The sequence below is a fragment of the Emydura macquarii genome, unplaced genomic scaffold (assembly GCF_026122565.2).
Source record: "Emydura macquarii macquarii isolate MOO-44397 ecotype Brisbane River unplaced genomic scaffold, CSIRO-AGI_Emac_v2 contig_2897, whole genome shotgun sequence".
NCBI classification, from domain to species: domain Eukaryota; kingdom Metazoa; phylum Chordata; order Testudines; family Chelidae; genus Emydura; species Emydura macquarii.
Window position 1 is genome coordinate 22,443,009 of NW_027133034.1, and position 22,397 is coordinate 22,465,405.

The window sequence follows — 22,397 nt, forward strand, 5'->3', positions numbered from 1 at the left end:
TCAGTTTTAGTCACAGTTTATTCCAGTCAAGACCTAAAGTGGAGGATAAAATTCAGTAACCACAATGAAAAAGGTCTGAGACACTGAGATGAATTGTCTGAAAAAATGAGAAGAAAACCTCTGTAAAAGAAACAGGAGAGCAGTGTCCTAACAGTAGTTTGGCCCATGCATGTGAGGAAAGTGACCAGTTACCTGTTTAGTTACCAGTTACCTGTATTAGAAGACCCTGTCCTGCAAACACTACCTATCATGCATTTTTTTAAAACTATCATGAGCAGGCCCATTCAGCCAGTTCGATCACTCATGGGAGAAAACACTGTGCCAGTGAGGATGTGTTTGCAGGACTGGATCCCTAAATCTGGGACATTTACAACAAATATCCCCACTGGTTTTAACACCTGGTGTAGAGGGGCCTATTTTTATTACCATTTTAGTTACACCAGCTGGAAAGCAACATGATGGTAAAAACCAGTCTAGCGGAGTCTGTCTGCAGTAAGGCTGCCACCAGTTCTAACACAAATTCCACTGAAATTATTTTGCATATGTGGCAGTAACGGCCTTAGTGCCCCGTATCTAGCAAAGGCCCCAAGTCCTGCAAAAGCACATACTTAACTTTTCATCCATTGAAATCAATAGGATTCCTCCTAATAGTCAAACGTTTATACAAAAGCTAGGTATTAATTATATTATTTATTATTGTTATTAATTGGATGGTAGCTTAGTTAAGCATCCTTGCATTGTAAGATCAAGGCCAATATTTTTATTGAAAGTATTATAATCAGTACTGTACAAGTGGACACTTTTTATGTTATTCAAAAAGTAGGTGGCAAATTTGATTGGAACCAGCTTTGCTTGGCACTGTTAGCAGGTCCGCTGTGAAAAACTGGAAGGTTCAGGAGACTGAGGGGAATCTATTTAATTCAGGAAAGGAATTCCAGCCTGGCACTGACCCAGGACTGACAGGGTCACATGAAAAATCTTCACTAACAAACTAGACCTGAAGGAGCTCCTTCTCATTCTGTCTCGTTCCTTTGAAATGAATCATTAGCAAACATTTGCACCTGTAACGGCCACTGAACGTACACCAGTCTAAAGTTTGTCTGTGCTTCACAGATGTTTAGTTACTCCCAGGGAGTGAAACACTGTGATCTGCTTTATCCAAAACACAGTGTTTATACATTTTTTAAAGCAGGAAGGGGAAAAAGTCAGATCAAATACCCTTCCTTTTCTCCCAGCTCTTGCAGGGAAAGCATAACTTTAGGGGACACTTGCCTTGCCAGGTTTATTTGTTCTGCTGATGGGCTAAGTCTCTCCCATGTGAAATTTCATTTTTCAATGAATACTTTACTCTGGGAGGTAGATTTGTAGTGCATTTCTTATGTGACTCATGCAGAAAAAACAGAAATGGATAGGCAAGAGTTTATTTGCTGAGGGGTTTACCTCAATTAAAAGGGCATTAAGGATATTTGACTCTTACTTAAATCCTCAGCAGTGACCATATTGTGGGAGACGTTTTGGCCAGAATATTTCCCACAAACATGTTTCCTCTCTTACAGCCCCCTCTACCCCTTCCAGTGCTGATGAGCTAATAGCATTTTTCTTTTGCATACTTTGGCATTGCCCCACGGCCTGGCAGGCTGAGTGTGTCTGGGTGCACCGAGGCTCGCCCCAGCTTGAGACGTGCGGATACACAGCTAGAGGTGTGTATATATAGATATATAGCGAGAGGGACCCTTTTGTCTCTTTTCCCTTTCAAGGAGGCTCTGCGTGAGCGCGGGCGGAGGCGGAGGGGAGGCAGCGGCCGGGCAGATGTGAGGCGCTGTCCGCCTCGCACGTTCCCCATCGCATTACGTGAGCAAGCCGCGGCGGAGCAGCCTGCCAGGCGGGCTTGTGTAACTTTGCAAATGTGCCAGAAAGTTTAAAATCCCTCAGCCCGCCTCCTCCTGCCTCCACTCCAGACCCCAGCGAAAGCCGGCGGGCGATGAGAGGCGGACTGTTTGCTGCTGCTGCTGCTCAGAGCCGTGTCCTATAAACACGCGGGGAGCGGACGAGCCCCCCCTCCCCTTTACCCACACCCTCTTTCGGACGGTCTCTGCCTCCCCGGGCCACGCTCGCGCCGCGCCCGGCCCGCCGGCGGGGATCGAGCCTTGGCTGCTGCCCGCGGCGCTTCGCGAGCGACCTCTTTTCGCGCCCGCCGCTGCCTCTCCTTGACCCGCGGCAAGATGCGCGCGGCGCTGCCGGCGGTTCTCCTCGCCCCGCTGCTGCACGTGTGCGTCTACCTGAGCTGCCCCCGGCCCGCGGGCTGCCAGCCGCCGCCGCGCCACAACCCGCCGGCGCCCGCCGCCTGGAGGCAGAGGATCCAATGGGAGAACAACGGGCAGGTGTACAGCCTGCTGAGCCTGGCCTCCCAGTACCAGCCGGCCCGGCGCAGGCAGGCCGCGGCCAGCCCCATCCTGCTGCTCCGAAACAACGCCACCGCCCCGCGGGGGGCGGCTGCGGCTGCTGCTGCGGAAGCCGGCGCTGACCAGCCGCCGGCCGGGGCCGCCGGCCGGGGCTCGGGGGCTCGCCACTGGTTTCAGGCCGGCTACCAGCCGCCGCCCCCCGGCGGCAGCGCGGGGCAGAGGAGCCAGGAGGCCACGAGCGGTGCCGCCAGGAGCCCTCCGCCGGCGGCGTCTCGGCCCCGCGCCCCGCACAGCTCAGCCGGGAGGGGCAACGGCACCAGGCCGGGGGCTGGCAGCCCCCCGCCCCTGAGCAATCTCAGAGCCGGCCGGGAGGATGCCATGGTAGGCGACGACCCCTACAACCCCTACAAGTACACGGACGACAACCCCTATTACAACTACTACGACACCTACGAGAGACCCCGCCAGGGCAGCAGGCACAGACCCGGCTACGGCACCGGCTACTTCCAGTACGGTAAGAGACACCCCGCCGCCCCCCGCGCGAGCAGTAGCGCCTCGCCCCAGCCTGCAGCCCCGGGGGCCCCGCCACCAGCTCCGTCGGCTCGTTCCCACTCCCCTCGAGCCCCCGCCCGCAGCCAACCCAAACGCCAGCACAGCACATAGCGAGAGGCTTTGGCAGCGGGCTCAAGTCCCAGCATGCTCTGGCTGGAGAAATGACCAGCCCTGCCCGCCCTCCTCACACGAGGCAACAAATCTGACGCCAGACGTGGTCAGAGGATTCCTAGGCTCCTATGGTGGCTTTATGGGAGAGAGCCCTCAGGATTTGACAGGCAGGGAGCACACAATAGGCTCTGCCTGTCTAGCTAGGAGCTTAAATGCTTCTTGTGATTTTGAGAAAAAACCAAGGGATAAGGGAGGGGACAATTCTGCTATCAAAAGAGCTAAAGGGCGGGGGCAGGCTATGGCCAAAAGCACTCCTCCTAATGCGTGAGAGTGAAACAAAACGTTTGCAGATATGTTCTGGGTTTGATCGTGCTGTTGTGTGGTTGGTTTGATGAACTGCAGGTCTCCCTGACTTAGTCCCGGATCCCTATTACATCCAGGCATCCACATATGTCCAAAGAGTGTCCATGTACAGCCTGAGATGCGCTGCTGAGGAGAACTGCCTAGCAAGGTAGGTATCTCTGCTAACTTCTCCGTTACATTAGCCTCAGACACTTGCTTTGGTTTCTCCCAGCCTGTGTACCCAAAGGCAAGGAAACAGTAGGATGAAGACAGAGGGTCTGATAATGTGTCCTGGGTCTAGCTTCTCGTGTGGCCCTTGTTATCATCTGTCAACAACAGACAAGAAGAAAAGAAAATGTACTAGCCAAGATTTTAGGTTAGGGTGCCTCCATTTTACAGAGCTCAGCTCACTTGAGATGTCTTAAAGGAGCCTGATTTTCAGAGAGTAAAGGTACTCTGCACTTTCTGAAAATCAGGCCCCTTTCTGAAGTTAGGCACCCAAAATCATTGTCACTGTTGAAAATTCTTGTCCCTAATTTTAACTGGAATCTGGTCTTTTTCAACTCTCCTCTAATTTGAATAAATCATCTTCTTTAATTTTTAAAAAGTCGTCAGGTGCTGATTTTTAATCATTTGTGTGGGTTACAAAAATACTGGACTCACTGTTCTTGTACACATACAATACAACATCTGTGAGACAAATTATCAGGAAAATATTTGCAGCAATCTCTTAGAAATTTTGAAAAAAAAATCTTTGCTATTAAGTTATTCCTGTCCACTTGGCATAGAGGGATTTTTCCCGTTCTGACTGCAACTGAAATTAACTTGTCTTGATTGTAGCTTTTTAAACTATGGTGGAAACAAAATCTACTGTGGCAATGAGATCACATTATAAGATATTTTGTTTTACAGAAACTATTGAAAAACAGTTTTTCATGCCAAACAAGACCATTTTTACAGCTATCCATTGTTATAGTGATCTTACGCTCTTGACTATTGTTAAACACCATTATTTCCTTAAATATCAAAGAATGTCCAACCAAAGGATTTGACCAGGGATCAAATCCTGCTCTTACAGAAATCAATGACAAAACTAATATCAACAGGACTTAGTCCTAGAATGTTACTAAAGTCTGCATGCAATACCAGCAGCTTCTGAGCACATCATGTGGGGTTTTTGAGCATCCTCAGCTATTTAAATTAATGGGTTGGGTGTGCTCATCAACTTGCTAGTTATGATGTCTAGTCACAAAAGGTTGAATGCCAGATCATATACCAAGACCTGTTTCAGAAGGAATTTTGAGTGTCTGTTTAATATTTTACAAATATATTTATGCCTTTTTTTTACATCATTGCAGTTCAGCTTACAGGGGAGATGTCAGAGACTATGATAATCGAGTGCTTCTGAGATTCCCCCAAAGAGTGAAAAATCAAGGCACATCAGACTTTCTACCAAGCAGGCCCCGATATTCATGGGAATGGCACAGCTGTCACCAGTGAGTGAAGTGCTCAGTATGGTACCTTCTACTTGTCTTTTTCATTTGCCACTTGTTAATTGTAATGTGATATGTTTTGCTACTGTCTAGGGGAAAAATAGCTATAGGATTTGGGTGTCTCCTTCCATTTTATGGTAATAGCTCATCATATAGCTAAAGCATATGTGGATGAAGAATTTAAATGATCAATCAAACAAAAATAAATAGTTCATAACTCACATACAAATGTAAAAATACCTTAGCTATGCAATCTCAAATCAGTTTAGAATATTAGGTACATATCCCATCCATTAAATTCCATTTTGCATAAGGTGATTGTCCACTTATGTTTACTTACATAGAACTAAGCAGTGAACTTAAAAACAGTTATATAATTCATGCCCCAAAATGTATTTTTTACTTACACATTCACTAAAAAAAGGAATCTTTAACTACTGAATGTGTCATTTGGTCTTTGAAGGGGCCCCATTATTTCATGAGTCAAGGAACATTTTCCTCAATATTGAAAAGATGAATTGGAATGGTCCTTAATAAGCACTTGTACCTATATGAAGCCTTAGCCATGGTGTACACTGACCTGGCGATTCGGCGGCAGTCAACGGGGGTTACGAAAGCTACACAGAGTAACTCCCGTTGACTGCTATACTTCTGTTCTGCGCGGTGTCTTCACTGCACTGCGCCGCCGGGAACCGCGTTCCTGTCGATGCAGTGCTACGCCACTTGAGCCGGTGGTTTACCAGCGTCGACTTCTGGATCAATTGAGTGGGTCTTTACTGACCGCTCAATCGATCCAGATAGGTCGATCTGAAGGCGGCGACTTTGCCGCCGTCAGTATAGACATACCCTTAGTCTCTCTGAAAACAACTTGAGTTTTGCATAAAAAATGATGCCACAATAAGGACATTTAGCTCTGATATACACTGTGCCAATATCACCTTTGCAAGACAAACCTTGATAGATACTTGGCAAGACAAACATTGGAGAATATTTGTAACATTTTAGAACCTAATAAAACTGCATATGTGCACTTACATCTTTTCCAAGAGGCTTGGTGTATACAAGTTTGCAATCTTTCCCTAAATTCAGATATTTCACATCAGGTTTGTGATACTTTAGGAAAGAATATGTATTTTTTTCAGTTTATTTAAAATATGACTCTACAGTTGTGGGTACATAATGATTAATATTAATGCAATGACAGAGATAATATATTCATTCATAAAGTGATGATTGAACACTGAATTCCATCTAAATACGTGCCACAGAGGTCACCCTGGGCCTGATCGAAAGCCTTTTGAAATCAGTCGAATTTGTCAAGCCTTATATCCTACTGCCATAGGTCAAATTGTAAAATTGTTTATTCCTGGTGGAACAAGTACTACCTATTCAAATGAAGTCTTTTAAAACACAGAACTAGCAAGGCAGATGTTTTATTCATAGTGCACAAACCTTTGGTAAACTTAAAAAAACCTCTCACTCTGTGAATGTTTTAGTTTAAAAAAATGTAAAGTGAAATTGATACTTACAAAAGGTGACAGATTTGATAGCACTGGAAGCTGAAATCCTTCATCCACAGAACAAGTTATCCCTGCCCTGCCAATAGGCCCAAACCATACTAAGCAGGGTGCGAATGTAGTTCTTTCAATACTAATTCAATTCTTGGACTTTGACTATGCTGTCAGCAGTAATGCCAGTTGTGGGGATGGTTTCTATGATGTTGACACTAGTCCATTAGGAAATGAACTATAATAATCAATTCATATATCAAATAACCTGCCATCAGATGTACTGTTTAGTCACCAACCATCATTCTGAGTCAGCTTATCCTCAAGTTTTAGCTTGTGATACATTATATATATATATATATATATATATATATATATATATATATATATATATATATATATTTGTTTATTTTTCATTAAAAGGTGTTTTGAACTGTATTTTTTTAAATCTTTACATATATACAACATGGTAAAATTTTTCATAAGCAACAGTAGCAGAATACTACACAGACAAGCTCCTGATTTGTTGGCTCTTGTTAGTTTGCTTTCCCATCTATGTGAAAAAAATAGAACTGTAGGACAAATTGGTGTTACATCTAATGTGTGTGACCTAGGAGAGAGAGACAAACACAGGCAGACACACAGTGAAGCTGACTGGAATAGTGCACTTTGTGAAACAAGCAAAAGTACATTTTTGCAGAACAGCTTAAAATTATCAAACCAGAATACTTTGAATGTTAGTTTATATATGTGAATGTAAGTAGCAATTTCTTTAGCTAATCAGATTAGTAATATTAGTACAAGAGGATGAATCTCTAAGCAGAGTAGAATTTTTGCAAATATAATTATGAAATGTCACATGTACTGGGGACAGTGGAAGTGGAAAAATAACCACAACACTTCAGCCCCCTTCCAGAAATAGCAATCTTGCCTGGAATTTATAGTATGTAAGGTAAGTATTCCTAGCCAAACAAACTGTGCCTGAAGGCAAACTTTATAACCACTCAAATATGAACTGTTTAAATGCTTGCTAGTATTATTGAAAAAAAGAGACAAAACAGGAAATTTTGGGAAAACAAAGCTAATGCAGAGCCTTTCCTTTAACAAATTAAAATATGTAATTTGTTTTTAGGTTATATTTTTATACAATGGCTGAAAACAGATGAATAAAAAATATAACGGTGGTGCCAGTGAGAAAAACATTTGTTTTATGTAAGAAACAGAATTTGCAGGATGTATTATAAGGTAGATTGATAGGAAGCATGATTAATATTATGATTAAATGTTTTGGCAAAATCTGCCTCTACTAATTGACTTGTGATCTAACAGACATTACCACAGCATGGATGAGTTCAGCCACTATGACTTGCTGGAAGCAGGCTCACATCGGAGAGTTGCTGAAGGGCACAAAGCAAGTTTTTGTCTTGAAGATACCTCCTGTGATTATGGATACTATAGACGATATGCATGTACAGCACATACCCAGGTAGGAGATGGTTCCAAAGAACCAACAGATTTTCTTTCTTGCAGTTTGCCTTACTTGAAAGATTTTATCTAACATTACAGTCCCCAATTCTCAGGTGCCTTAATTAACTATGACAAAATCACGCTGGGATGGGGAAATCTGCTGGTGGTATAAAGGTAGCATAGCAGCTTTTGTATTCTCCTTCCACTGCAGTCCTATAGAGGATGTGGCTGCTGCAAGTGGTTGGCTGGGGCTTTCTTGCACCTTGACTGGTCTCCATAAGCCATTGGCAGCTGATGTACATTAAAACAGTCTTCAACCTACTCTGACTTAGATGGGGGGGCTGGCCAGCACACACAGCAGGCCCAAGATCAGGGGCAGTGAAGAAATCCTTTAAGGTCTTGCTCCATTGCCCTCCCTCATGCCACATTATTCTGCTGTTTTTGGCTGCAGCCAAGGATCATAGCTAATGTTCTCTCCCCTCAGAGCCTGATAGTATAGAGTGCTGTGTGTCCTCAGTTCCCAATGCTATCAAAGGGACTTGAGGGGATTCAGTACTCCACAGCATTGTGGAGTTACTGTGCATGCATGTAACAGACATTCAGACTAATGGGAGCTGTGTGAACATAATGGGCAAAGTATATCCTTTTTCTGCAGTTTTTAACCTACTAAGAGGTAGTAATTTTATCCTTGAGAAATGCCAGTATTTTTCCCATGGTTGACATGTGCGTATTTAAATCTTAAATATAATGAATGATCTACAATATGTAAAGTGTGTGAAGGGGTTTTATTTCTTTCTTTGTGTAGGTTACAGCGTTGAACTAAGTAACATATAACAGCTGGAGTATTGTGTCACTGGCGTCAAGGCTGTGTCAGCATTTCCACTGGAAACCCATATTTGTAGGAGTTTGTAACTGGACTGTAAAACTCCACTCCAGCCTCAAACTTGGCACACACAAGTAGGGCATAAGCTGATTACCAGCTGGGGTCAGGAGGGAATTCCTGCATGGCTTTGTCTTGCATAGTCAAGTGCCGTATGAGGATTTTTTTATTTTCCGCTAAAGCATCCTATATTGGCCACTGTTGAGGCTATCAGATTTGATGGACCACTGATATGTTCCAGTGTGGCAATTCCTATATTTCTAGCAACAAAGTGGGAATTTTTTTGGATACACAGATCTGGAAAACCCTCTGTTGCCATTTTGGATACCCTCTGAGTTCTTGCAGCCATTTCTGAAGTTTCAAAATCTATATTTGCCTAAAGAGAAAAACCCTAGTAGGCTATTTTTCAGGTTAACTAAAGCCATAAACAAATAAAATGAACTTTCTATGCCAAGAGAGTATTTTACTCTTCGCACTGGATGCAGAATTCATCTATGGCCAACGCAAATGCTCTCCTTAATTGCCAGTAGAATCTTGGACTGCCTCTAAGTTCACATAAATGAGTTTGGAGGTGGATAATGAGATTCACTGAGCATGCGCTAATGTCCTAACTCAAGGGGCAAAGTTCTTTCTTGATTTTCTGATAGTCAAATAAATTTAGAAGGGAAAAGTTTAAAATGGAGCTGCCAGGACAAGAAACAGGAGCTATCTCCCCCTCTTCCCCTTATCCCATAAAAATGATGAGTATTTTTTGAATTGGTCTCTCAGCAGCAACTATCAGAACTTCCTCTTTAGATAGAGGCGATCCAAAATGACATTTTCAAATAGCATGTCTATGACTTTGTAGGTATTGTGATGTCTCATGCAGGACCCTCCTTACATCTGCCACATTTTTATAGTGGCCTCATATATGTTTTCCCAGTGGACCAAATAACACCTTTGGTTTCATTTAATCAGGTAAATAGGTAAGAAAAAAGCTCAGGTGTTTAGCCAAAATTTCAGATGTTTATTTGAACTGTACCCAAACTTCTGGGGCCTGCAAATCCAGGATTAAAATATTGCAAGATTTTCAGTGCTTCCTGTCAGGCTGAAAATACTGTGAGAACAGCCTCCCTCATAGTATTTTAGCAATGCTGGTCTCAAGCAGAACCAGAAAAGTGGTACATGAAAAAAGACAATAAGAAAAATGATAGCCAAAACTTTCTGAACCTCCAAAGCCATTCAATTGAAATTCACAGAGATTTAGGTACAGATCTTGGTCAGTTCTTATCTTTTCTGAAATGATTCCTTCATCTCTTTTAAATAAGCAATGCTTTAAGTAATACTGTCAGATAGTACTTATATATAGCTAATTTCATTTTCAGGGATCTGTAATCAGTAAATAAATATTTTATAAAAATGGATATAAATATTAAGTTTTCCATTGAAACTGTTTTGTTGCTGGAAAATTGGGTTCTCGAAATATTTTCTGGGAAATGTGTCTGCTTTCTACAGACAATTTTGATTTTTCATCAAACTGATCCCCTGACAACTGAAACATTTTCAATTCTGAATGCAACCAGAGTGGCACATGGGAATTTAGTTGGGAACTTCTTGCTCCCTTTATCCCCTATAGGTTGGGATTCCCATCCAGACTATATCTGCTATGATGTGCCACGATGCACAGCCTCCCGTCAGCAAGAGGGGAGACAGTGGTGCATCATGGAAGATCTAGTTCGTTGGGAAGCCCAGCCTATTAAGAATGGAAATATGAAACACCTGAAACACAACTCCCATGAGATCCTGCAGCAGCATTTCAGAATTGAAATATTTGTTTTTGGCCAAAATATTTGTTTTTGATTTGTCACCCAAAACTTTCCATGAAAAACCATCCTTATTTTCCAAGTCAATACAACTGGTGTGTCAGACCTAGGTAGAATATATAAACAAACAAAACCCAAAGGAAGTTCAGATTTAATGCTTAACTCATTCATTGGTCCCCGTCCCCCCCCTTTATTTCCCCCAATGATGTGCACGAAGGAAGCATGATGACATTACCTGAATTTTTTGACTTTGGTTAGTTTGTGTCTGTTTTAATATTGTTGATTTCTGAAAATATATTCCTTAGACTCCTTTGTTTGCACATTTTTAGGGACTGAGCCCTGGCTGTTATGATACCTACAATGCTGACATAGACTGCCAATGGATTGATATTACAGATGTAAAGCCTGGAAACTACATCCTGAAGGTATGGGGTTTGTGTGTTTTAAGAAATCATAACTATAAATCTCTTTAAGCCAGCACAGTATGTTATCAATCCAAACACCGAAGTAAACGGCATTTTCCTTCGTTCAAGGTTAGCGTAAACCCCAGCTATTTGGTACCAGAATCTGATTACTCCAACAATGTAGTACGCTGCGATATCCGCTATACAGGCCATCATGCATATGCCTCTGGCTGTACAATTTCACCGTAAGTACATTCCTCTTTCTTTGTAACTACTTTACACTCATAAAATTTAGATTAGCAAATAGGTTTATGTTGTCTAGGGCTGAATTTTACATTGAGTAGAAAATTTCCAAATGAGTTCTAGTGGTACAAACTTCGTAAGTGGATAATTTTATGATACTTAGTATGGAATGAACTAGTGTGGGTTATAGATGGAACTTAAAGAGGTTCTTTTTTGTGGAAGGGATAGGAATGATTATTCTGCCAGTTGCAACTGCATATCTTTCAAATTATAGCCACTTACAATTAAGCTATTTTCTTCAATCTTTCATCAGATTCATAGAATCATTTGAGATGGAAAGAACCTACAATAGTTTACCAAAATCCATTCCTCTCCCAGTACATAACACCTACTAAAATTCTTGCTAGAAAATTGTTTCTGAAGTCTTGATTCCAGGATTTATAGGGATTTTAAAATTGCTGTTACCTACCTGGATTCCAAGCTGTTCTCCTGGGCTCAAGTCCCTTCTTGAATGTGCAGTCATAAACCCCTAGCTGCTTATCCACTTCCCATAGAGAGCATGTATTACCTTGTTGCTGCTACAGCAAGCCTCTCTCCCTCTCCTCCCCCTGGAACAGTTCTTCCAGCAACACCTTATTTACTGTTAGCTCCTTTGGTGTTCAAACCATGACTCTTAACTATGTCTGGCCATAAATTGTTTGGTAAAAAGCAAATATATATTGAACAAAAGCAGTGTTCCCTTTGTATTTTAGCTTAAAATAGCCTATGAACATTGCACAGAAAAATAAGTACTATGTTATAACAAAATATAGAGAAGCGGGCTTTCCAGTTATTTTTATGCAAAACGATTACAGAATCACCTTATTCATGTATGACATTGAGTGGTAGGTTTAATCTGACTGGAAATAACAAATTAAAACATTAATCTTATATAGGAAACCTTGGTGACATTATTAATTTTTATTTACTGTTTTGGAATTTAAATACATAAGAATGTAAGAAGAACATAAGAATGGCCATACCGGGTCAGGCCAATGGTCCATATAGCCCAGTATCCTGTCTTCCAACAGTGGTCAATGCCAGGTGCTTCAGAAGGAATGAATAGAATAAGTAATCATCAAGTGATCCATCCTGTCGCCCATTCCCAGCTTCTGGCAAACAGCAATCTCTGCCTATCATAGGCTTATCCTCCATGAATTTATCTGGTTCTTTTTTTAACCTTGTTATAGTCTTGGCCCTCACAACATCCTCTGGCAATGAGTTCCACAGGTTGACTGTGCACTGTGTGAAGAAATACTTCCTTTTGTTCATTTTAAACCTGCTGCCTATTAATTTAATTTGGTGACCCCTAGTTCTTGTGTTATAAGTGATCAATGTGGATTGACATAACTGCATTAATGGAGTTTTCACACTGATCTCATTTGGATATTGCTTAATTACCATTTGTAAGGTTTGTCTTACTTTGAATTAACTACAAAGTCCTTTGTGTTGGGATATCAAACACTTATCAAGCGAGGCTAAAATGACAAACATTTGTGTCACCCCCCTATTGTGAAGACCTAGGCCATATCACAGCAGGTCACAAAAAAGATTGATAAGTCCATTAATAGCCATTAGCCAAGATGATCAGGGACTCAACCTTATGCTCTCGGTGTACTTACATACTCTCGATGTACTGATTGCCAGAAGCTGAGACTGGATGACAGGGAACTGATCACTGGATAAGTGCCCTGTTCTGTTTATTCCCTCTGAAGCATTTGGCATTTTCCACTGTCAGAAGACAGGATATTTGACTCGATGGACCATTGGTCTGTATGGCCATTCTTATGTTCTTAAAAACAAGCTAAATGGCCTTATCCTGGTCCTATATTTGTTCTCACCACCAGATAGTGTCTGTGCTTGAGAGAGAATGAGAAACAGAACAGCATCAATGTTGCAGGTCATGTGTGGTCATTTTTGGAGGAGCTGTGAGAGGAAACTTTCATGGCATTTCTCTGCACTAGGACTAGCTCTAACCAGAATGTCCACTAACAGCTTCTATTCACTTGAATTTAAGTGCGGGGAAAGGGGGGAGAAAAGATTAACTGGAGGGTGTCAGTTTTATGCATAGTTGCTTTGTAACCTCCCCTCTCTCAGCTTCCTTAATTAACAAAATACTGTTAGAATATTCACAAATGTAGAAAGGAAAGCAAGTTCTTTAATCCCTTTTGTACTGCACGTTCACATTGCTGCATAGATATTTAAACAGGTGGGTTTACTTTGTTTAGTACTTGTTTGCTAATATATGATATGTATAACACATTTTTCTTTTTTTTTAAATAGATATTGAAATGCAAGAAAATGGATGAGTCATTGTCCCATGTTTTGAACTGTAATATCACTATATAAAACTTCTGTAGGATGTGAACACTTTATAAAAAGCAAAAAAATTCAACACAAACTTTTATGGGATCTTGAAGCATAATGGCTGCTTCATAAAATCTGTAATTGGATTTTTAGCATTCAAATTGTCATTTACTTAAACTATTGAAATGTGTGGGATTGGTGATTCATGCACAGATTTTCAAATTCTAAAGGAAATTAACTCATTCACAGAAACATGGTTTTTGTTTTTGTTTTGTTTTGTTTTAAACTCCACTGGAAATCAGAGTGCAGATAACAGCAGAGTTTGGTCAGTAGATTATCTGTGAATGAGCTGTAATCTCTTTAAAGGTAGCAAAAATTTATAGTACTAAATAAAATGCAATAGGAAGTAGTAATGCTGGCTAGCTCAATGAATGCCAGAACAAAGACAAACTTGGGAGTGATAGTCCTGTCATTATATAAAACTAACTGATACATTTGATGCAGAGGAGAAAAGTATCCTCAGTTTTTTAAGGAATATTAACTTATAGCAGAAAAATGTTTATGTATGCATTAGTTACACTGCTATATAGGAAATTTATGTTTACATTTTTAATATATTAGTAGGTAAACCATTTTCTCAAGCCAAATGCATATTGGGGCTTTGACATAAGCCTGTTTTACTTTTGGAGTAGAATTAAAGAACTGAGCCACTTTTCTCTGGGACTAGAGATTTTCAAAATGGGGATCTTAAAAGAATCTACCATGAATTCAGTGTGAGTAAAGTGGATTAGTATGAATACCTGTCCAGCAGAAATAAGGCTTCTGAAAGCCACATTGGATAGTCCCTGATGTAATTATCAGCTGTGAAAAATGCATGAATTGAATAGGCTAACCAATTACAATAACTGACAGAGGCAATCCACTCAGAGGCACCATAAACAAAAATAGGCCAAAAGGCCTATCAGGATGTTCTTATTGAGAAAAGGCCTTTTACTTGTATTCCCATTATTATTTTACACTAAGTACTGTACTTGACTCTTAATTGGCTATTCAAAGAATGAAGCTTAAAATATTATACAGTATGTATGGAATAATAGTTGGTGTACGCAACACAGAAAGTACTTTGGTTAGACCAATCATGAAATATTCAAAGTGAAAAACCTTCAGCCCAAATTAACAGGATAACATCATGCTGCTTACTGGTGCTGGTTCACAAAAATAGTAGAATTATTTCACATATGCAGCGGACCAAGCTGTAAACTGAAACAGCTGTGATTTTTGTTTTTTAAACTGTGAAACTATTTCTCACAACCTTGTCCTGATACTTTTCAGAAGATCACAGATGCTGCAATGCTCAACCAGCAGCTCACAACATCTAAAGCAACAGCTAAAGCTCAAAACATTTAGAGTTTTAATGGCAAATATCTTTATGTACTATAAGTATTTGTGTAGCTTGAGGGATATGGGGGGGTGTTACAACTTTGAGGAATATTTTAAAGCAATATTTGCCAATATTGCATGCAGTAGAATCATGGAAATTTAATTTTGAATTTGAGAGTTATCAGAATATCCTTGGACTATGGATCAGCTAGTTTTTTCCTACATATATTTAGTTATTTTAAGATTATTAAATGTTTCTGTCCAAATCACAACCATGTTCTGGCACAAAAAACCTAAACAACTATAACATCAACACTTAGCCAGACTGACATTGATGGCTTAAGAACCATGTAGTTATTGAGGGCACGGCCCTTTATGACTATTCGCTCACCTTTCACTTCTGCATGCAGGAAGGGTCCAATTTACATTTGCAGGCTGCTAAATTTTCCACATCCCTCATTTGGTTGATAAATACTGATTTTAGTCACTCACCAAGTGGGTATCTAACACAAGCAATAAAGTTTGAAAATTAGATTTGGTATCTTTTACTGTAGCAGGGCTCTATGCCTATCAGCAGTTAAAGTTGTGCCATTATTTCTCATTTAAAAACCCTATTTTCATGTTTATAATTGATTGTAAAATGTTCCAGGCTGAAGTTTGGCTTTTGAAGTCTGAGCTCCAGAACAATTTTTGTAAATGGATTTTTTTTAAAAAGCATTTGCACTTCCACAAACACCATGTGTGTGTATGTATGCATGAACAAATGCAGGTACATTTATATCTCCTATCAAAAGTGATTCAGGCCAAAATTTCCAAACTGAGATGAAGGTCCTGATCCTGCAACTTATTGTGTGTGGGCAACTTGTACACGTGCAGTTGCATGGAAGTCAGCAGGGACGCCTACACTGCAAAAGTACACCCATTGCAGCAAGTCTCAGAGTCCTGGTCTACAGACCCAGGCTGATGCTACAATGCTAAAAATAGCGGTGTAGCTGTTCTGAATTTGGGCTGGTGCTTGGGGTTTGAAATCTGACGAGGGGGAGTGTCTCAGAGCCCAAGCTCCAACCTCAGAGGGAATGTCTACACTATTTTAACACTATAGCACAAGCCTGGTTCTGTAGAGCTGGGCTCTGAGAATTGTTGGGGCACAGCACCATTTAGGACCACCCATTAGCCGGGAGCTGTGAAGTGTGGTGTTCTAAAGGAGTAGTTCACGGGGTGTTTACTCTCTGTAGATGCACAGAAATCTGTGGGATTTTCCTGTGGCTTTTGGCACATCTGCAGGTTTAGAGAGCCACACCCCGTTAACCCATAGGATGGCAAACTTGATACCTCCCAACTGGATGATACCTCAAAAATTTTGGAAATTTAAAAAGGAAGTTTGCTGAGTATCTTCAGCTCTCCTGTAGGAAGACACATTCTGGCCTTTAGTGCAGATGCTTGGGCTGCCAAATGATCCACTGATTTAAGAATCTTTAAATACTCATTAACCTGATAGATTGTTGGGGCTCCAAAGATGCCATTGAGTCGGAGGTAAATGAACACATTTCACGTCAATCTGATAGATAATGGAATTCTTTTCTTTACCTAAATACTATACAAGTTTTAAAACATTTGTTTTTAAAAATGGGAAAATAAATGAAATTTGTAATGAATAAATGAAGGTTGTTCAAGGGTTCACGAATGGTCTTGCTTAAAATCAACAAAAGCTAGGAATGTCAGAATTAAAGTTGGAAAAATTAATACAATCTGTCCTTAACTTATCCTGCTGAACTATGATGCAGGAGGAGCTGAGAAAAGTTGATTTACATAGCTTATGAGCTGATGATACTAAATGGGGAACTGCTGGCCATAATTCTCAATATCTAGGTCATTGCAGGTTTGACCCAGATAACTTAAACCAACTTTTTTTCATGCTGGAATATATTTAAGGGAATGCTTGTTTTGTGGAAATTTTTATACATTGTTTTGATGTAAGAGTATTTTTGATAAAGCAAATTTTGTTATATAATCATTTTTAATAGGCTTTAGGCCTGTTCCAGCGGTCTTTGAAAGAGAGCTTTGCCCCTTATCTCAAAGACAGCAAGATCAGTCCAAGAGTTTGCAAAATTTCAGAAGTGCAAAAATGCTTCTCTTGCACAGTTTCAAATTTCCTTTGAAAATATTAGTGCAAGTGTGAAGCAATTACCTCTCACATTTCAAGTCTTTAAAGAAATGTTGTACTTAAGAAACATTCCCATACCACAGACTCATTACAAGAGGGCTTTGCTATATTTGTGAAATCTTGAAATACATGTTTCATACTAGGGGCATATTTCTAGACAAAAGTATTTAAAAAAATGACAGCTTGGTCATCAGTTGAACCAACAGATCATGTAGATATTTTTAGGTTAGTAAAAGGTCTATCCATTTTATGTTGCACACCAGAGTTTACTATGTAGTATTGAATGGTATGTTCACCAAATTTACCTTCATAGTCTTTTTATATATCTATTTTTTTTAGTTATATCTGAAATTCACCAAAAATGAATTTCATTCATCAAGATATTGAAAATGGTCTATCCTGTACCTCACATTATGCCAAAGATGGTCTTTTCACATTCCCCAGACTTAAAAAGGTGCTGAAATAACTTGAATTAAAACAAGTGTATGCTAGTGGGAGGTTATTTTTTGTTGTTTCTAGCAACTAAATGCTACAAATTCAGTGAAATGCCACTTGTTTTCAATATTTCCTTCACTGTTTTCCAAGAATCTTAATTTTAAAATCTCTCTCTTTATTTGAAGAGCTTTTATTTATAATATTCAGACACTAGCTTTGTATTCTTCATTGCACTTTCATATTCTTGTGTTACATTGCCTGTATTATGGTTGCAAGTTTATGTGAAAATGACTTGAATAAAATGTTTCAAGTGTTCACGTTGTCTGTTCTGCCACACCTGAGACTGGCATGGGCCTGCTCACGTTGTCTTGTCTCCAGGGGTACTTGGATATGGCTATATATGGGTCAAAATGGGAATGATTAAAGTTTGGCAAAGTTACAAGCAACTGAAAATTAAACCTGATAATGGAAAGTGTCAGGAATTTAGCAGCAATATCAGCTCTGCCTATAAGACACAAGAAGCCAGCACAAACACAACATGCTTATAAATATTAGTAGTGGGTTCCAAATTCACTTTTGGGTGTAAACCTTTAAAAGTCTGAATACTCTGGGACCCAGTTGTCTGAGATGGCCCTATATCCCATCAGGGCAATTAAGATAGCTGGGATTAGTGAAATGTCTGAATGTTTTATTAAGGGGCTCTCATAAACTAATTCTCTTGGGCCTCTGCTATATCTTGTGTCTCAGGGATGCTTGTGCCTGCAAAAGAGGAGGGGTAAGGACAGGGATTTGTTCTTTTATCCACAAATGTTTTCTCCTAGCCACAAGAAAGGAAGCAGTCAATACTTGTATGCCAAGTGATGTTAAATGGCAAATGCCTGAAAAAAGGTACTGGTACAGTGATACCATACCACAACATTTAACTTATTACTTAGAAGGGAGAGATAAAGGTTTACACAGCATGTTAGAGCACGCCTCAGACCTCTGAGTCTAAGCTCCAGCCCAAGCTGCAACTTCAAAGTGCTAGTGTGAGCCCTGCTAGCCCAAATCTCTTGACCCGGAGTGGAAGACTCACTGGGCACTCACTCCAAAATGCTGTGTAGACATACCTTTAAGTGGTTCTTGGTGGTATCCCCTCTGGAAATATCTTGGAGTCACTACAAACTAATAAAGAGAAAATTTCTCTTTCAAGAAGTATTGCCTAAGACCAGGCTTAGTTAATCTGTGGTTTCACAGCATTAAGAAAGGGTGTGAACTCAATCAGAAGCAGGGAAATCACTCCAACTTTCCCTTCATTTTGGCCAAAAAATTTTAAGAAGGAGCTCCTACAAGCTCCTTTTTGTAACAAATCATGCTGGGAAGTGCCTGCTGCCAGAACCTAAGTCTAAACACTCCATATTCAGAGGCAAAAGCATAAACAAAATGAGGGGCCCCAACTCTGGAATTTCCTTGGAAGCCAGTCAAAGCCAAAGTCTAGTGATCTTCAGGGCATGATGTAAGATATTTCATTTCGGATTTTAATACATTTTTATGTTTTAATTTCTGTTTTTAAAGTCTTTAGCAGCCACATTGATAATTGCTATAGAAATAAGTAATCTTGTCTATTTAGAATATCAAGGAAAACAAGTAAATAAGAGACACTATCTAGATACAATGATATTCTGTTACTTGTAGCAGTTATACTTTGTGGAGCCACATACCAATAGTATATTTATGGTATTTTGTTATTTGACTTGGGTAAAATTCTGTTGTGAAGTAGAAACAAAACAAAGCAGAAACTGCAACCAAAGCTAAATTACCACATCGAAACAACACTTGAATGTATGCACATTACACTAATACCTAACAATACAGGAATGATGGAAGGATCTATGCTACAGCTAGATCAACATTCACACTGTACTAAGGACACACTGTTAGCAATCACCTAACCAGAGCAGCAGCAGTAAATAGAGCATGATCCTAGAAGCCAGTCTGAAGAATTTCATTCTAAAGAACAGATACCATAGGGAAATGAGTGGGGTTAGACCACCTAACGTGCATGGCTCCATGTAAGCCAGACAGTTGTAATAGCACATCTCTAGTCGCCTTGCAGTTCCTTCAGAATTTCAATTTTCATGTAAAATACATTGTTAAGCCTTATGTTTTACCTTCCAAGTATGAACTGATGTTATGTTGTTTTCCCAGTTCTGTACATTGCCTGAATCAATAGTCTAAGACTATGTCTACACTGCACCTCTTGTGGCAGCGTTGTAGGGTATGTGTAGCTATAAGTCACAGTGAAAAGCAGGTTGGTCCACACTGCAGCATGTAGCTACATGTGCCAGTGAGATGCTCTGGCAGGGGGGAGGCGGCAGGATAAAGCTTGGCAGCAGAGAGTTCCCAGAGCCTTTCCCCACTGCCAGCTCCCTGCCAGAGCCTTTCCTGTTGCTGGAGTCTTTCACTGTGGAAGGGAGCTGTTGGCCAGTAGCGGGAAGCTGCCAGTCTTTCCCCACTACAGGGAAAGATTCCAGAATCTCTCTGCTGCAGGAATCTTTCCCTGTGGTGGCGAAAGGCTCCATCAGCAGGACCCTATACTGCTAAAAATAGTATTGTAGACAGGTAGGCACTGCTTGAGTGAATAGAGAGCCCCATACTCGGGTACATAGCCACATGGTTCAGGCATATCTTTACTCACCATCTACTGTTATTTATACCCATGTTGGTGTGTGTAGTGTAAGTACTTCACACACTGCTGTAAGGAGTGTGCAGTGTAGATTTACCCTGAGGTGTGCACAGCCTCCAAGTCATCTGAGGAGTTAATTCAGAAGTATAGAGGTGAAAACATTTAAATGTCCACTTTGTTAACTATTTCACTCTTGATCCCCTTAACAGAAATATCCAGCTAATGTGTTTCTCTGTCATGCTAGGTATCACCAAAGTTGAGACAATCAAAACAACCTAATGTGTCTTTTCAAACCCATAAGGCCACTGCAGGATTATTCCCTACAGCAGTATTTCTTCAATCCAGCTTTAAAATGACCCCAGTGAAGGGGCTTTTACCACTTTGACTGATAAGGACAATACACTCTAATTATATATTTCACAGTTAGGAATTCCAACCCAACTTAATACCAGTGTAAGCATGGCTACTTGCTGACTGCATGCTTCTAGAGCCCAAAACACATACTGTGTCTAACACTCCATATTGCTTGAGGTAGTCTGGACAAGAGTAGGAAATATACTGAGAATTTATTATAGGAGAAGGCACTCCTCTGGGTTCCATATATGCATCAAAACACAGTGTGCATGCCACCTGCGCGTACACAGGACCTCATTTTCCATTTTAGTGATTTGCCTGGTATCAAAAGTCAATGACAGATCTAGAGTTAGAACCTATAAGACTGATCCAAAGCCCATTTAAGTCACTGGAAAGATTCCCAATGACTACAATGAACTGTGGATTAGGCCCTAAATCTCCTGATACCATATCTAATTCCATACCTAAATTTCATAACATAGTTTAATATATGTCTCAATTTTCAAATCCTTAAAATGGGGATAGCAGTATCAGCCTTTCCATAATGTACTTTGTTTTAAAATAACTTTAAGTTTCCTGATTTTCTATTAATTTTTTTTAAAGAATCGTGTGGTCAATTAGATATTTTCACTTGAAGCTATCTGATACATATTTGCACCCTGAATGACAGTTTAGCAAGTGTCTGATAATATGTTTTGACACAGAGTGTCTCTTCTGTGCACAGTACTAAACATTGATTTTATTTTGAACTGTGCAGCTTGCTACCGCTTGTTAGGAGTTCTCAATCATCTAACGCTCACAACCAAAGAAATGCCTTTTCAGTGTACAAATCACTATTAAAACCAGAGGAATATATATGCTCTTACATGTTTTTGGGTTGATTTGGTCAGAGATTTACCACAGAATAACACAGAACGAGATACAAATCACTTTAGCAAAACATATACCGAAAAGAAGTTACATTGTATGTTATTTTATGAACAGAAACTCCTGTGAACTTAGTGTTAACCTTCAGATAAATTCACTAGGCTCCTAGTTCAAAAGAGCTGTTCTCTTGTACAAATACAATAAAATAAATCTCACTACCATTACTATATGTTCGTGCAGTGCCTAGAACACTGGGGCCCCAGCCTGGGTATGGCCTCTAAGCACTACCTAAGTAGCAATAACGCATAATATCCCTGGAAGGCAATAAAAAAGGATCTCTCACTCTCAGACTGCTCTACCCCCCCCCAAAGTTATAGTAACTGGGCATCAAAATGTGGAATAATGGCTGGATTTCTTTGATCAAGTGCTTCCTGTGAAGCTTGTGAAGAATTAAAAGATCATTTTGCAAAAAAGTATGCTCTGATGTTTGAGATACCTCTAAGTACATTTAAGGTTATAAATTACAGCTATAACAAAGTCTCTTCCTGCATCCTTAACTGCCAAGAAAAACTAAATGATCCTGGCACTCTAAGGACATGTAAAGAAACACTTCAGGATATAAACTAGCTATATATTGTACATGATCTACATTTTTTCTTGTTTTTAAGTTTACAAGTTTTTTTGTTTTTTTTTACTTATTTGACCATGAATATCAGTCAGTTCTCAAAATAGGAAACTTTCACATGCCCAGAAAAGATTAACTGTCTGTGAAGAAATTTTTCATAACAGATTAAAGCTAACAAAAGGAGAGAAAAAGTTTCCTGCATTTTATTGAAACTAGGAAAATTGCACCTCAAATATTTGTTTGGGCTAGCACTAAGCCTTTAAAAAAGTTTGTTTAGAACATGTAAAACAGTATTCTGCGTATTCCATTCAAAAGGATGACTTCTTCTTTAACATGATTTTCTCTGAAGAAAAACAC

The 22,397-nt window shown here is 40.1% G+C and overlaps 2 protein-coding genes across 4 annotated transcripts in view; one reads left to right on the forward strand and one right to left on the reverse strand.

The window, feature by feature from the left end:
- The window catches only part of LOC137166829 (zinc finger protein 474-like), a 62,015-nt gene extending 59,613 nt beyond the window's left edge, over nucleotides 1-2,402 (reverse strand). The window contains exon 1 of the mRNA XM_067568698.1: nucleotides 2,280-2,402. The gene's annotated coding sequence lies outside the window, so the exon portion shown is untranslated. The remainder of the gene's footprint in view (nucleotides 1-2,279) is intronic.
- Nucleotides 1,997-17,813, forward strand: LOX (lysyl oxidase). Of its 3 annotated transcripts, XM_067568695.1 has the most exons (7): nucleotides 1,997-2,916; nucleotides 3,468-3,576; nucleotides 4,766-4,903; nucleotides 7,738-7,894; nucleotides 10,887-10,982; nucleotides 11,091-11,206; nucleotides 13,527-17,813. In XM_067568695.1, the coding sequence occupies exons 1-7, from the start codon at nucleotides 2,223-2,225 to the stop codon at nucleotides 13,531-13,533; spliced, it is 1,317 nt and encodes a 438-aa protein (XP_067424796.1). In that variant the 5' UTR covers nucleotides 1,997-2,222; the 3' UTR covers nucleotides 13,534-17,813. The 3 variants fall into 3 exon arrangements, with proteins under 3 accessions (XP_067424796.1, XP_067424797.1, XP_067424798.1); XM_067568696.1 differs by lacking the exon at nucleotides 13,527-17,813 and having other exon boundaries at nucleotides 11,091-11,210; XM_067568697.1 differs by lacking the exons at nucleotides 10,887-10,982; nucleotides 11,091-11,206; nucleotides 13,527-17,813 and adding an exon at nucleotides 8,681-8,768.
- The last annotated feature ends 4,584 nt before the right edge of the window (nucleotides 17,814-22,397 follow it).

Coding starts and splice junctions, on each gene's coding strand:
- LOX (XM_067568695.1), top strand. CDS start 2,223: ATGCGCGCGGCGCTGCCGGCGGTTCTCCTCGCCCCGCTGCTGCACGTG. Junction 2,917..3,467: donor CACCGGCTACTTCCAGTACG/GTAAGAGACACC, acceptor GATGAACTGCAG/GTCTCCCTGACTTAGTCCCG. Junction 10,983..11,090: donor CTGGAAACTACATCCTGAAG/GTATGGGGTTTG, acceptor CCTTCGTTCAAG/GTTAGCGTAAACCCCAGCTA.